We start from the raw sequence: 17,133 nt of genomic DNA on the forward strand, positions 1-17,133 counted from the left end.
CTTGAAGAGCAACCAATCTCCAGACATGATAAGTGTAGAGAAGTAATTATATTTTGTTGCTCTTATTGTCATGAATAAATATTTAAGGAATCTTCATGCTACCTAAAGGCCCTGTTTATAGTACACTGCCTGGCTGATGTCTCATCTAACTTGTGATTTAAAAAAAAAAAAGTACTGTAGAGTCAGAAAACAATGGGTAAAGAAGGAATGTGGACTGAGTACAAAATGTATTATAACAGCACAAAGGTCTGGTTTGGTCATCTAGATTCTAGACAGAATAAAGATCAAACTGCAAACAAATGTATGAAGAGTAAAATGAGAAATGATGGGAACCTCGAGAAAATCATGACTGGATGAAGTTAGTGAAATCCTCAAAATACAACTAATAATGTTGGTGTAAACTAGGCTCTAATTAGATGTCATTAAAGGGTAAAGCAAGAGACCCAATTTGGTGTAATAGTCAAGGGCACCAGGCTAGAATCCCAGAGTTGTAGTTCTGCTTGAGGCACAAAGCTAGCTTGATTTTTGGGCCACTTATTTTCTCTAAGACCTAGAAAGCAGGCAAAGGCAAACAACTTCCAAGGTTTTGGCAAGAAAACAGCAGCGACTAGTCCAGACAGTCGCCAAAGTCAATAATGACTCGAAGGCAGCACACACAAACCCTTAGTTTGGAGGTCTGTGAACCTCCACACTATGCAAAGAAACACTCTTTTAAGGTGCATCGCTCTTACCAGGATTGATGCTCAGAAAAGGTGCAATTTTTGAACCTTTTGAAATATGTTATATGTGTGTTAAATAAGGCAAACAAGCAAAATAATAAACAGCAATACAAGATTGAGTGGGGAAAAAAACCTGTCAAGGTACGGATCCACATCAGCAGATCCCGAGCACTTGCCCGCTTCGGGACTCCCTCCCTCCCCTCCTTTTCCCAATCACTGAGTTCACACACACACACACCCCGCCGCCTGCGTCGTGGCCACACGCCTCCTCTGCCTGGCCAATGGGAGAGGAACGCGCCGCCTCTCCCGGAAGGAAGGGCAGGCGAAGTCCATTGGCCTCTAAGGAGGGGCTGTGGTGAACCCGGGAGGAGACGTCACTTCACCTGCCGGCCTGTCAATCTTCCGCGAAAAAGCTGGGAGCAAACCGTGAAGAAGCAAAGCCTTGATCAGCCCCAGTCACGGTCAGTATTCTTTTAAACTACGGGTCGAAGTGCTGACTCTGAAATCAGTGGCGCTTCCAGCACTTGTTGGTAGGAGAAGGGAAATCCCCGACCGAATCCCTTCTCTTTTCCCCCGAATGGAGAATAGTTCCCCCAGAAAGAAAACCAGAAGGCCCCATTGCTCCTTCTGGCAATTTTGGATAGGATTCTTGGAAGTGGGCCTCGCATATCAATACTCTGTTTTCCTAATTTACAGGTCCCTGGTGTACTGCTTGAATACCTTTTCCCATTTCTTCCCCCTCATTTTATTTGGCTGTTTCTTTAACCCTAGGAACTATTCCGTTTGTTTAGTATGTGGTGCTTTAATTTAATTCTTGCTTCTGTGTTATAAACAGGACTGAACCGAGTTACGGGTATCATCATCATTCTTCTATTCCAGCATTTTGCTGGAGGACAATTGCTCTTAGTTGAACACTAGTATTTTTCACGACTTAGGATCTTACAGTTTTCTCCATTTGACCTTTTCCAGAAATTATCCTCCATGGCAATAAGGTTATCTAGCAGGCTATTTCTGCAATGCAGAGGCAGTGTAACAAACTTCTGTGATACTCGAGCACAGAGCACTAGTGCACCTGTGCCAAAAGGTCAGTGACTGCTTTTTGCTATCAGGTGAGGGTAGAGATAATAGGAGCATGGCTAAGAGATAGATAAAACTATTTAGGATTCTTGGATTTTATGGGGAAGGAGCACAAAAGACAGTTGGTTGAGAAATTGGCTTATTTTGTCGCTTGTGTTACAGAAAAAGAAGGGAAGCCTTTGGTGAACGGATCGAAAGGTAAAAAGATTCTGTCTTGCCAATTGTGATTTAGAGCTGCATATCTGAGCTCATAATCCCCAGTCACTCTTGAAACAGTGTTTCTCCTAGTTCATAGATCCTTCCATTGGGAAAAATTGAAAATCTGTTTGCTCTCTTGTATAAGATACACAATCACTGTTAATTCCTTGTCATTAATTTGGTGGGTCTGAGGAAGGATGTGAGTTTCTAAGGATCTATGCATCTATAGACATAGATTAGATTTTGATTAAATAACTAAGATTTTATTCCCTCAAAAATTGGTTCCAGATATTCTGTTCTATAAGTTACAAACCATTACTGCCACTATCACAATTGATAATTTTATAAAACTGCTGTATATGTGTGTTCCTAGAAATAAGACCCACCAAGCTGGCAACTTCAGTGTATAAATAACACTGAAAATATATTTCAGAGCCATATAGTATAACGGTTAAGGACTTGGACTAGAAACACATGGATTTGCATTCACTCCTTACCAGGGAAATTGACTGGATAACTTTAGGCAAGCTGCTGTCTCTCAGTCCAGCACACTTTTCAAATATTCCAAGATGAAACCAGATAGGTGAAATAGATTAATTAGGGCCACAAGTCAACACTTGAAAAACCTATGAATATGTATAAAAATAGCCTGTCCCTTATAAGGATTTTCCTCAGTATGTTTTTCTCTTTGAATCATGCATACTAACCTTTAAGGAAAACAAAGCAAAGACTCCAAATACAAAACATAGTTTCCAGAAAAATGAATTGTATCATTGCAGTTCTGCAGTTTGCCTGTATACACTAAAGTGGACAATAATCTTATCTGTGTATTTATCTCCGTATTTGTGTGAGAATAATCTGTAATGCCAGGCAGAGATTTATACAGGTTTGCACTTGTCAACTACACAACTTTTTAGTGGCGTTCATCTTACTTTCTGTAGGGAGAACTATTGGACTGTGTACTCCCATTACTTTAGCAGGCCTTATATGGTACCTGGTGAGAGAATTTCTTTATCAGTCCTTTGGTTCTTTAGGCTAGCTCTAGCTTTCTTCTTCCAGTTCCGAAAGCTCAGTTTGACTGGCGTGATGCTCTACAATTGGAAAGGCTCCTGACTCCGGAAGAAATAATGATGCGGGACTCATTTCGTGCCTATTGCCAAGAAAAGTTGATGCCCAGGATCCTCCTGGCCAATCGAAATGAAGGTAACTTCGTATTAAGAATGTGGTGTCCTTCATACTTTGAGGCTACAGTTTCTACAATTCCTTGGAACTGCTGGTTGGGCAGAGGCTGATGGGAATTGAAATTCAAAACATGTAGGGCAATAGATTGTCTATTATTGCTTTATGTACTATGATACATTCTCCCTTTAGAAATAGGGAATCTCCTGTTTGCCTTTGCTGAATGTGCCAATACATTAAATAGCTAAGTTACTTATTCAGCAGCCCTATGGGAGCAGCATATGGGGCAGTGGAAGAATTAGTAAATTGTTTTGGATCAGTTTTAAAAAGGGAGTGGTAGTATCTCTGAGTTACGCATACTTTAATTTCCTTTCAGATACTCAAGTTCTCAGAAGTGATAATGACACCTATCTAGGTATCAGAAATGAAAATATGTGTGTGTATGAATCAATGAGAGCCAGTTTGGTGCAGTGATGAAGGACACCAGGAGATCTTGCCTTATTTCTATCCTGCTTTAGGCATAAAGCAAGCTTAGTGATTTTGGGCTACTCTGCCACACTCATTCCTAGAATGATAGTGAAGGCAAACCATTTCTGAATTGTCGCCAAGAAAGCTGCATGAACTAATCCAGAATTAGGAGTCAAGGCTCACTTGAAATAATATACGTTGTGTGTGTATTGTTAAATATTCAGTATTTCCCTGTGGTGATGCAGTGATTAGAATGCAATAAAGGTAGGGGTTCCTGTGGATTTTACTCCACTAGTCGTTGTCGACTATAGGGGTGGTGCTTATCTTCATATCTTGACCATTGAGCCAGCACTGTCCAAAGACATCTCCATTGCCCTGTGGCTAACATGATGTCATGGAGCATTGAAGTGGTACTTGCATTTGCATCAGGGGTGAAATTCAGCAGGTTTTGACAGGTTCTGGAGAACCGGTAGCAGAAATTTTGAGTAGTTCCGAGAACCGGTAGTGGAAATTTTGAGTGGAAATTTTGAGTAGTTCAGAGAACCGGCAAATACCACCTCTTTTGCAGTATCCTTCCCCTGGAGTGCGGTGGGAATGGAGATTTTGCAGTATCCTTCCCCTGCCACGCCCACCAAGCCATGCCCACAGAATTGGTAGTAAAGAAATGTGGATTTCACCACTGATTTGCATGCTTTCAAATTGCTAGGTTAGCAAGAGCTGGGGCAAGGACGGGAGCTCACCTCCTCACATGGTGCTCAGATCATGAACCTGGGCTGCCAGCTTTCAGCTGACAAACCCAGTGTCTTAACCTCTGAACTACCATGCTGCCCTATAATGCACGATTGCAGGCTAACTCTGCCCACAGCCTGGAGTTCAATTCTCACTAGCTCAAGATTGACTCAGCCTTACATCCTTCCCAGGCTGGTAAAATGAGGATCCGGATTGTTGGTGGCAATATGCTGACTCCATAAAATGCTTAGGGAGTGCTGTAAAGCACTATGAAGTGATATATAAGTCTAAGTCCTATTGCTATTAAAATGGAATACTGATTTTCCTGTAAATTCAGTAATTGTGACTTTGGGGCTCTAGTAATTATCAAAGTTACTTATCAGTATTATAACATGCCTCTATGTTGCATACCAGGCTTCTGGAAAATATATTTTTATGCATATTTCTTACAATAAGGTTTGCTTACAATGTTGTAAATTATATTCTTTTATTCTCTCCTATTTTCATTCTAGTCTTTCACCGGGAAATTGTGTCAGAGATGGGGACCCTTGGTGTCTTGGGCGCAACCATCAAAGGTATTGTTAAACATTTTCATGACAGTGGGTCAGCCCATTATATCTGTAGCAGAAAGGGAGGATTTTTCAGAACTTTTTCATGTTTCCTGAGAGGAGAATTTCAGAATATATCATGTCTCCATTTCAGCTATACTTTAAGTATTTGATAAATCATTGCCACCACCTTTCTACTGTAGGTATTTGTATACTTCTTTTATTTGATTGATCAGTTCTTTTTTTCTGCTGGTTTGCATTTGTATTCAGTCAGTGACTTCAAAGTTTTATCTGCAGTTTAATTTATTACTTAATATTTAATTATTTGTCCTATAAGAGAAAATATACACAAAAATCAATGGCTGAAAGAATAATGGGAAGTATGTTTTGAAGTGTTTTGAAAAATAACAATATGTATTTTGGTTGTGCTATCTAATTATGGCTTATCTTGCAAAATTAAACATTAGATTTTGTTTTTAAATGCCCTGTTATGAATTGTGAAATGCTTGAAAGAGCTTATTAAGATAAAATAATATCTTAGGATAAGGTAGGATACAAAATTTTAAAATCCAGATTTAGAAATTGCCAATCATTTATCATATTTGAAATAATAGGGTTACTAGTTTTAGAGACTTAGTAAAACTTGATTTTAATTCATATTAGGGACTGTTGAAGATGTAACTATTACTTTGTGTATAGATGTAGATGTAGATGTAGATATACATATACATACATACATATATGTATATGTGTGTGTGTATATATAATACGTATATTATAAAATATGTTTCAGGCTTCATGTAGTATTAGCGCACTATTATTAAATTATTAATAAATTATTCTCTTTTTTTTTGTTTTTTTCTAAATATTTGACAAGTAGGATCTTTCAGAAGAGTTACCTAAGAGGGTTACAGTTGATTTCTTGACACAGAAGATTAATTCTCCATTCTTTTGCCTTAGGTTATGGCTGTGCAGGGACCACTTATGTTGCATATGGACTTCTGGCCAGGGAGATTGAGAGGGTGGACAGTGGCTATCGGTCAGTCATGAGTGTTCAGTCATCTTTGGTGATGCATCCTATATATGCATATGGGACAGAAAAGCAGAAGCAGAAATATCTGCCAGGCCTGGGTGAGTTAATAGTTTAGAAGACTGAATGCAGTCTTATGCATTCAGTCTTCTTGGTGTAGTTATACCAACACTGGTATGTTTTTATATCTTGTTTATTACTTTTGCACATACATGCATATCCACATTCACATCATATTTAAACTTGCCCTAACCCTCTTATTATGTTTATTTGCTATAACTTTTATTGTTTTATCAATGTATAAAATACAAAGAAAAAGAAAAATAGGAAATTAAGGGAAGAAAAAAGAAAGGAGGAAAGAAAATATGAGGTACAAGGGAAGAAAAAAAGGATTTGACTTCCGACTCTTTTTAGCACAGTACAGATAACAACATTACAATCTCAACTTTTTACTTTTACACATTAGTTTATACTTAGACATTTCTATAACAAGTAATCTATCAAATTGGCAAAACCAAAGTCAAAGTTTCTTTTTTTTTCATCACAAGCACAAAATCCAGAAGTGATATCCAAATAAAAAACATAAATATATTCTCCTCTTTAAATAGAACAGTCAATTTAACCATTACTGCTTTATCTTGTTGTTGTTGAAATAATATGTATTTCTATTTGCACTTAATAATCTTTATAAACTATCACCATTTATATTAACAAAATTCACTGTATTCTTTCAGATTCTTTACCCTTAAAGGGAAAAATATTTTTTCATCTATTTTAAAACACTAAGCTTTTCTTTAAAAACATTTCTAAAATTAAAACATTCTAATACACCTTTTTTAAACTTCATCTTAGGATACATACTTTAAAGTTCACATTCACCAATTCACAAATTTAACTCATTAAATTTAGATCATTCCCTCCAAGTTACCATAGAATAATTTTTTTTCTTCTATACATTCTTTTAAAACTCTAGATTTTTATTTAAGCTAATACATCTTTTTCTTTTTTTCTTAACATAGATATTTTCAAATATACTTTCAATAATATTTTACTAACTTTAGGAATTACTTAAGCATTATATATAAAGGAAAAAATAGATTTTCAAACTTTAGATTAAGATTTTCTTTCAATTACAAATATCAAACTGATGAAAATCCATCCTAATTCCAATTGACCCATTACGTTTAAGTCACTCCTTCCAGCTTGTCTTTATGGAATATTTTTTTCCCCTCTGAAACGTTTATCAAATTTTTATAAACTTCTCTTTTTCTCAAGGATTTTACAACCTTGTTAATATCCATGAGGAAAAAGTCCCAAACATGTTCTTTTAAAAGTAGCAAATTTTCTTGGAACTCTTCTTTCAATTGTGTTGAGGCTTCTATTTAAAGCATCATAATAAAAATTGGTGACAGGTTTAAATTCCAAAATTACAGTTGACTCCTCTGCATTGTCAGCTACTTGTGAAATTACCTCAGTGGTTTGGTAACTTTCTACACATATTTGCATCTTTGAAGTAGTTTGAGTAGTCTTTTTAACATCCTTGGAACATAGCTGTTCTATGAACTGATGGATTTTATTTAAAGATTTTTCAAATACATCTTTAATAATTTGCTCCTCCATCTTCTCTTTAGTTAAAGAGTAGCTTTTTTGTAAGTCACTTAAGAATTGCTGACCAATCAGGAATCATAAAAATCAGTTTTAGCCACCCACAGCAAAGCAGACCAAACTACAAATTACTAAAAATAATAAATTAGAACCACAGCTTTGGCCCTTATATTTCTCCATTAATTTTTTAAAAAAAGATAGCCCACACTTTCTTATTTTAGCTGCCTTCTTTCTTGTTTAACAAGAAGAAATCCTCAACATGGTGCAGATCTTCAAAAAGGAATAATAGGCTATAGCTAGAGAGTCTCTTTTAGCTTAATAAAGATTAATAGTCCTTTAAAATGATGAAGAAATAAAAGGCACAACTTACTATCCATTTGAAAAATAAATTCCAAAATGGCTTCTTCTTCAACAACGAACTAATTGCAGCCCCACCCCCCAGCTTTCGGCACACAAGCTGCTTTGAAGCACAACACTTGAAGCTACTTGCAGACCTTGTTGTACAGGAGGATCTTGAGGGACTTTCCTTAACCCAGGAGAGTCATATAAACTAAAGGAATGCTGGTTCTTTCTGTTGATACTTGAGGCAACTATATTCCAGGGAAAACCCCCTCAGGGATCCTTCTCTGGGCATGTAGTCAGTTGGCCACCTTTTCACCAGAAGTAAACTTGTCCTAATCCTGAAGGGAACCAATTTTATCTTCTCCTATCCAGCCAGCTGATATCTCAGCATTCTGTATGTCCTAAAAATGTTTGCTTGCCGCAAATCATATTGATGTTCTTATATTTTATTTTTTAAAAGTATTTTAAAGGAGTTCTTGTTTGTACTAGAAATTCCCTCTTTCTTATCTATTTTTATTTTATCTTTTGTACTTTAGAAAATACCCTATTTACAGTGTTTTGATTTGCAAGCTTTGGAAATAACAGTTAAAACTTGCACAAGACAAAATTATAATTATCTCCTTTATTCACATAGAAGACAGTGGTGTTACTGTTTTGTTTCCTTGAGTATCTCAAATCTCTTCCTTTTTTTCACTTTTAGCATTTACAGTATCTAGTTCACTGTTCTGAAAAACAGTGAAGTAATTTTTTTCCAAATTCTCCTCATCCTTCAATTTAAATTTGGTTGAGGTTTTTTTTTAAAAAAAAACTTTTTTTTTAACCCTAATAATTTCATTTTTATAGTTTACCCATTCTATTTTACCTATTAAAATTACATTTTAATTTCATGTTTTAGTTACTTTGTTCTCTTCCCCATTTCCTAGTATTTTCTGTCCATCTTCTGGTTTAGCTCTGTAATTCAGACCAGCTTCAATTTTTTCTTTTTGGTTTTGCTGATTTTTTTACCACATTGTTTATTAAGATAGCTTCAGTTGTTTATTTGTTTAAATTATACTTCTCTCTTTTTAAAAGTAAATTATATAATATATATAATTGGGTTGATAGAATTTGTGAAATGTTTTGCCTACCAGAGTCCATAGTAGAATGGTAGCTTGGTTCTCATTGTTAATTGGTTCTGGGAGGCACAATGGGTACCAAAAACCCATAAGGAATAATTTCCCATAAGGAATAATGTGGTGAATCACAAACAGCCGAAACTGACAAGTTTGACCCTTCCAGCTCTATTCTGAATTAAAATCGAAATTAAGTTCTGGCTTGTACATCAAGTACCAAACAAAGGATGAGCACCAGGACAAAATGTTCACCTCAAAATGTGTTGTGTACCAAATTTGATGAGTTTCAAAACAGTTGAGTATCAAGGTACCACTGCAGATTTATCCCTGTGAAGTTGTTTGATTAACAACAGGACTTGTGAAGAAGTGAGAAGGATAATTTGGGAGTTGCGATACTCATCTTTTGATTTTTTTTCACCATAGCTAAAGGAGAGTTGCTGGGCTGTTTTGGGCTTACAGAGCCTAACCATGGAAGTGACCCTGGTAGCATGGAGACTCGGGCCCAGTATAACCCTTCCAGGAAGACCTACACACTTAATGGTTCCAAGACTTGGTGAGGTTTGCACTTGTCCTTATGTATGCGGATCAGGACAGGGAAGTAACCTAGGCTACTAGGATTATTTTAAAATAATAATAAAACTTTAAGCCTCCAATAATTATAGTGACAGATTTGAGGAAAGAGGACTGAATTAAATTTTGTTTCTGGAAGATTAGATACCAACTAAGCTTTGCTCTGTTCAGAGATGGTTTTTCACACTGTATTTTCTCCTGTAAAGTATGCCTTTTAGCTAACCTGAATTTTAACTTGATTTCTATAAGGACTGTGTTGAGTGTCATACCAAATATTGACAATATACTTGCTGTTCTTTTAGGATCACTAATTCTCCAATGGCTGACCTATGTGTAGTGTGGGCTGTATGTGATGATGGCAAAATACGGGGTTTTCTATTGGAACGAGGAATGAAAGGTCTTTCTACTCCAAAGATTGAGGGCAAATTTTCACTACGCGCCTCTCTTACTGGGATGATTATTATGGAAGATGTAGAAGTGCCTGAAGAGAATCTACTACCCAAAGTGTCTGGACTCGCAGTAAGATCTCTCCACAATCCATGTGATACTCATTGGCATGTGCAGTGGGACTACTGTATGTGAATGGTGCAGTGACCAGGAATGCTATAAGAGGTGCTAGCCCAAGTTTATTACCAGGGGATGTTGAGAAAGATTGAAAATACATTTTAGTTCAAGCTTTAAAGTATTTCTAGATGATTTAGCTATAAGGTTTGGGTTTATTTCATTATGAATGTGTAAATTGTATTGCAACAATAAACAGTAACTGTACAACTAAGGAACAAATATTAATCTAGTATTCCATGTTTGTTTATATTATGAGGTCCTGTCTTTGAACAACCTCCTTCAAAAGAACTTAGCCATATCAAATGCTAATTTCACAGGCAGAGTGATTTATGACATTATTTTAAAAGGGACTTAATATGTAAAATAAACTTTGGGGCACTCTCATTTGTAAGTTTCCACAGACAGCTAGTAGGCAAATGGTAGATGTGAATCGTGGATTATCCTTGGAAGTCAATATCTTTTTGGAACAGAAGGAATATTAATAAATTCCTTCTCTGAATCGTAATGTCTTTCTCTTCCCACAGGGACCTTTTGGCTGCTTGAATAATGCACGTTATGGCATCTCCTGGGGAGCATTGGGTGCTGCTGAGTTCTGTATGCATACAGCCAGGCAATATACTTTGGATAGGTAAAGTTTTGATATTTCTGGAGAGATGTTCTACAGGAAATGGCATGTGGTTACAATGATGCTTGCATACTAATATGTAGGTATCCTTAATATTTCATTTACATGAACACTGTGATTGTGATATGATCCCACAATGTCAGTCATGTGGAAGATATTGTGAGAGCTTTGTTTCAAGACCATGCTGAGCATCCTTGACTGAATTTAGATTTGAAAAAAGATACCCAGTAATTCCAGTTTTGCTAAGGATATATTGGATGAAAGGAGATCCCTAAAGTTATACTTTTTATTTATATTTCATGGATTCTTAACAGAGAATTCCCTAGGTCCCCAGGGTACTATTCAAGATTACTCATTGATGGTTCCCATTTGTACAGTTCCATGGCCATTTGTTAGAGGGCACATATTTAGGGTCACTGGATAATAGAAGCAGCTGCATTTTCAGATTTAGATGTCTCCATAATTTTCTATAATTCTTATTATTTTATTTAAACTATATATCCAGTCCTAAATCGCACTTCAGGCTGGACTATGTAGCCAGAAATTATTCTGTAAATTATTCTGTTGCTTCTCATATATCTACTTTGTTCGTTTGTATGCTGTTCTGTCCACTGAGTTTTTCTGAGTCTCCATCACTTTTTCCAAGTTTGCATATTACAGGATACAGAAATGACTTTATGCTATTTCATCTGGTCTTTGCTATACCTGTTATATCTGAATTCTTCTTTAAAATTAACTTGATGTGCTTAAAAGCTTCTAGTATGATAGAATCACCTTCTACATGGTGATCCTCCAGATGTTTCCAGTATTTTATTAACTTTTTTCCCCCTACTATACCTGTGCAATGGTTTTAGCTGAATTATCTCATCCATTCATCTTAGAATCCAGTTCAGAGCCCCCTTGGCAAGAAACCAATTGATCCAGAAGAAGTTGGCTGACATGCTCACAGAGATCACTATTGGCTTACAGGCTTGTCTGCAACTGGGGCGCTTGAAAGATGAAGACAAGTAGGCATATATATGTACATGTCATTAACGGCAGAATTGTGAATAGTGACCTTTTTTTCTTAAAGGGAGATTTAGTCAAATGAAAGATAAAATGTACCGCACTACTTCATTTTGTATCTGGGGAAATACTTTAAAAGATCAGTACCTCTCTGCTGGAGAGAGAGAGATAAAAGGGAGGATCAAATTGTTCTCCTTTTCTTAGCCCACAAATTGCATTTTTTTCAGTTTCTCCCAGCATTGCAATGTGTAACAATAAAAAAAACCATTTCTACTGACTTTGCTGCAGCTAGCACACATCTGTGACTATCGCAGTGCGTAAGGTAGAAATTAGAAATTATACTGTAAATATAGTAACCCATTACCATTTTATACTAGGCATGAGAAAAAGCAAGGTCTCTATTAAGCTACAGGAAAAAAGGGAGAAAAAGGAGCTAAATTTAAGCTTAAGAGAATATAAAATGGAGCTGTAATTTCATTTCTCAGAAGACAATCATCTATTAAATATGCTGGGTTAAGTGCCTGGGAAGCTGCAATCAAGCTTGAGCCAACAGAGAGAAAGCCTGACGCTACAGTGCTCAAGCCTGTGCTTTTAAAAGCAATTAATAGCAAGAATAAAAAAATTGCATGACAATAAGATGTGGTTAGTTATTGCCATTCTTTTATTTTTCATCATAATCCCAATGAAACTCTGGCTGTGGTGGTAACTGTAGAAAGAAAGCACTCGAAGTTGATAAAATTAGGACCAAGGTTGTTGGGGGAAATATGCTGATTCTGTATAGCTTCTCCCCTTGGGAACTGGGCTGTGCAAGTGGTGGGCAAGCATGTGAAGCTGCATTTGTGGAAGTGTCATTTTTGCGTGCAAAACCATCCCCAACACCACCGCCACAGCCAGTCTGCAGAGCTGGAAAGGCTGGGGACCACTGCTGTAAAGCACTATGAAACAGTATATAAGTCTAAATGCTATTGCTATTCATTAGTGCCACTGAACTTCATTTCCAGAATTAATGGGGGGAGAGAGGGAGATTCATGATTTTTAGGAAGGGGAATTCTCACCTCTTTATGTACCTTGGTTCTCCCATTCATTTTTTTTAAAGTGTTATGCTAAGAGTGATTTCTGTCACATCTGACTTTTTATCCATTTTGTATGAAAGCCTAGGGACCTAAGCCTTTTCAGTCCTTGCTTGATTTCAGCATTTGTCCTATGTTCCCAGGGCAACTCCTGAGATGATCTCTATGCTGAAACGGAATTCCTGTGGGAAAGCCCTGGATATTGCCCGGCAAGCTCGTGACATGCTTGGGGGCAATGGAATTGCAGATGAATATCATATTATCAGGCATGTTATGAATTTGGAGGCAGTTAACACATATGAAGGTAAAAAAGGATTATAATTGTGTCCAGCAAATATGTTATTTAGAAACATGTTCTATTATTTTGCTTCATTTATATATTAATTTTTTTAAAGAGATAATTCTAACAACATTTTTCCCTTTTTGCCTTCAGGAACTCATGATATCCATGCTCTCATCCTTGGTAGAGCTATCACTGGACTTCAAGCATTCACAGTTGGGAAATAAACACATTTCTCTAAACTTTAGCTTTCCTCTACATGATTCCAGTTGGGAAAATCGAGATGGTTTATGATGCTGGAATATCTTTATAAAATGAGCATGACTGCTTCTGCTCACCAGATTGTGATCAAATTATTCAGTTCAACTCAATTATTTGTAAGCTGAAAGAAATCAGGCACTTGAAAATTCTCTGTTGTTCACCAAGTATACAGAAAGAAATTAAAAGTGCTGCATTATGCTAAAGGAAAACCTTTTTCTAATTGTTAAAACACCGTGGTCTAGGAAATGTTTTGGAATTATCTAATTGTTTTTGAGACAAACTATTTTGGTATGTAACTGTAGGTAAAGCTGACTGCTGTTCCAGAGTCCAGTCAGAGCCTTGAGGTCTATACCAGAGTGGGTAATCTACAATTTATAGTTTTAAAAAATCCAGGTAAGATTCTCTTTTTGTGTAAGAGAATATTGTAATACTTGCAAACACAGAAGATGAAAAACAGAATTTACTACCTACTCTGTGCTCTTCCTGCCATGTGACATAACTAGCTGCTGTTTTTTAGTGCCTTCATCGACACTGTTAAATAAAGACTGATTTTTTAAATATTGGAACACATGTTTGATGGCGTGTTAAGGTATTTCAGCTCAGATCCTTGCCCCTTTGAATAAGATCCCCTTTGTGCTTTCAAAAATAAATTTAATGTGATGAATTTCCAACAGTAGTTTGTGTAGGATAATTACTTGAAATCTGATATGCTAATATTAGTGACCAAAGAAAATTGTCCTTTCCTGTGAGCAGTTCTTTCACATCTTTACTAGCACTTAAAATTATTTAACTCTTTGGATAGAGATTAAATAGAGAAAATAGTCCATTGCTACCCAAGGAGACTGTGAGTGTCACTGTTTGTCATAAGTATAGTGACAAAACTCAAAGGGCATTGAGTTTTGTCACTATACTTGTAAGAGAATATTTGAAGTTGTCTTTATTTAAAGCAGTAAAGTACTACTTGTAGATTTTGGCTGTTACACTTCTGCTGCCGTGGTTAAGAATTCAGAAAACAATGAGTGGGATGTGACAATTCTGAGTTCTTATTGGTTAGATAAAATGTAGTGATTGTGGCTTGAAGACTGATGCATGGTATTCCAAAATCAGTGATATTGGGCTATATTTTGCAATTGGTTGGGAACTTTATGATTTCATATGGTTCTTAACATATATATATATATAATTCAGCAAATTTTTCCCATCATCAAGATTCATATATAATGTATATTTGGATTCTTAATTCTCTATATTCTTTAATATGCAGTATGACTTTAAAGTGTTTCTCAGTATGTCAAGGGTTTTGTTTGTTTAATCTATATACTGTAATTAATAATTTAGTTTTCAAAACAGAAGTTACATTATGGAACAGTTAAGACTGTAAGACATGAGGTCCGATCTCTGAGTCTTGAATGTAGCCCCTCCAGAGACCACCAAATATTGCCACCACATTATAAGAAGGGGGGGAAATAATTATACTTAAAGAACTTAAATGTAATCTATTTTTTTTCCTGGCTCCACAACCTCCTTATCCCTGATTTTTGGAGTAGAACTCACAACATATCACTCAAAGTTGAAGTAAAGCTGTTAGCTCAAGAAAAGTTGTGTAATCATGAGCCAAGAAGTCGATTTCTAATACTTAAGCAGCACTAAATAGGATGCAAATGCAGAGACAAAAATGTAATGATGTTTCTAATTAAAAGGACAGACATGAAAAGTTTTTTTGTGATTTACCATAGCACGCTGTACTGTCTAGCACTGACATTAGTATATAGCTAAAAGGCAAAAAAATACATTCTGAAAAATAACAGCACAGAAAATAATAACCTGATTAGCTACTGCAAGAAGATCTCACAGACTAATAATGGCATGACAAAGTAGCAACAATGGTGCATTGGAAGATCTGCAAAAAATACCATCACTCCATGCATACGTGGAAACGTATGACTAGTTTTTCTTTACCCTCTCCCCCCCCAATTACTTGCATAGGGATTATTCTTTATACTATTTACGTTGTTTGTATTTTTTGTCATGGATTGCACCAGTGATGCTAAAACCAATTTTGTTGTATACATGATGTATAATGATAATAAAAGCTATACTACATTTGCCTACAAGCAAGAACTGGTGGGACCATAAAATAGATAAAGTAATGGATAATGAAAAAGCTAAAGTGTTCTAGGACTTTAGAATTCAAGCAGGCAGGCAACTTCCACATTATGTGTCAGACCTAACAATTGTCGGTAAGAAAGACAAAAAATTTTGGATAGTAGATGTGGCAGTACCTGGAGATAGCAAAATATAAGAGAAGGACATGGAGAAGGTAACAAAATACAAAGATCTGCAAATGGAAATAGAACAACTGTGGCAAATGAAAGCAAAGATAGTGCCAATAGTAATAGGCGCCTTGGGTGCAATCCCAAAACAACTAGAGCACCACTTGAACACCATTGGCATTGACAAATTCACCATCAGTCAATTGCAAAAGTTGGCTTTACCTAAACAGCTTACAACTTGTGATGATACTTCTAACATCACCAAACATCTGCCTATCTCAGGTCCTTGAAAGGACTTGATAGGTGGATAAAAATGCCAAATCCAGTCTAAACAACTGGCTGACTACGACAGACAATAATAAAAGAAGAAATACCAACAAATTATTTTTATTTCTGAAGTTTATGGTGTGTGAACATTTATGTTTAAAGTGTGAATGTTTACCAAGTTTTAAATAACTTGTTCATTTCTTAGTGAGAACACTGGATATCATCTTTGTCCTAAGCAATTATTCTTTACAGATTATTGGTATTTTTTCTTGTACTTTCATACTATAAATCTGAGACTTTCAGCTGAATACCTATAGATGTTTATCTAGTCAGTGATGACAGACTTATAGCACTGCCCTTATAGCACTTCATGTCCTTGATGTGATGACTTTCAAGAGATTGCACTATAGCAACATTCTGATTCCACTTAATTACAGTCAACAGACTAAAGGAACTCAGCCAAACAAGGATTTGCCTTGCTGAAAATGCCCATTTTATGGAAAGAGAAAGAGAAAACTGAGAACAAGTGAGTATCATGTTTGTACTGTGTTTCCCTGAAAATAAGACCCATGCACAATTTTTCAGGATGCTTGTAATATAAGCTCTACCCCAAAAATAAGCCCCAGTTAAGTTCATCAGCCCTTGGGGGCATGGCCAGCACAGGAGGTGGCGAATGCACAGGATCCGATAGTATCCAGCAGCAACTGAAGCCCCCTGGCCCTAGGCTGCACAGGTGAGTCCTAAATGCTGCGACTGCCAGCCCAGCCCTCCAAGCAGCAGGCGGTGGCAGACACGTGGGAGGGAGGCACACAATCTGGCCCACTGGATGTGTCACGTGGCTGCTCACCCACTCCGTACTACTATCTCTCTTTGTTTGCCCGCAGTTGTGACAGAACAGGTGGCCATACAGCACGTCTGGCAGGCCACATCACGGGCCTCCCCCTGCGCCTCTGCCTTTACCTATTGCTTGGAGGGCCGGTCCAACAATTGCAGTGCTTGAACTCACCAGTGCTGCGTGGTCTGTGCAGCCCCAGAGCGCACCGGCGAAGGGGCCAGCGAGATGCAGCTGCTGCCGGACACTGTTAGCCCCTGTGCTCTCACCACCTCTTGTGCGTGTGCTGGAGGGGGGTGGGACACTGGGCTGGGGCTGGGCAGCAGGGGCTGGTCCCTTGCCATCACCCTGATACTGTGTTTCCTGGAAAATAAGCCCT

The 17,133-nt window shown here is 37.0% G+C and overlaps 1 protein-coding gene across 1 annotated transcript; it reads left to right on the forward strand.

Moving 5' to 3' along the window:
* The first annotated feature begins 1,058 nt into the window (after positions 1-1,058).
* Positions 1,059-13,948, forward strand: GCDH (glutaryl-CoA dehydrogenase). The gene is made up of 12 exons (XM_070938248.1): positions 1,059-1,180; positions 1,689-1,803; positions 1,959-1,994; positions 3,054-3,197; positions 4,883-4,945; positions 5,879-6,049; positions 9,431-9,560; positions 9,880-10,096; positions 10,666-10,769; positions 11,648-11,773; positions 12,985-13,145; positions 13,275-13,948. Exons 2-12 carry the CDS (start codon positions 1,701-1,703, stop codon positions 13,346-13,348), a joined length of 1,329 nt encoding a protein of 442 aa, XP_070794349.1. The 5' UTR covers positions 1,059-1,180; positions 1,689-1,700; the 3' UTR covers positions 13,349-13,948.
* The last annotated feature ends 3,185 nt before the right edge of the window (positions 13,949-17,133 follow it).

This window comes from Pituophis catenifer, unplaced genomic scaffold (genome assembly GCF_029215685.1).
Source record: "Pituophis catenifer annectens isolate HBS135680 unplaced genomic scaffold, rPitCat1.0.hap2 SCAF_2, whole genome shotgun sequence".
NCBI lineage: Eukaryota > Metazoa > Chordata > Lepidosauria > Squamata > Colubridae > Pituophis > Pituophis catenifer.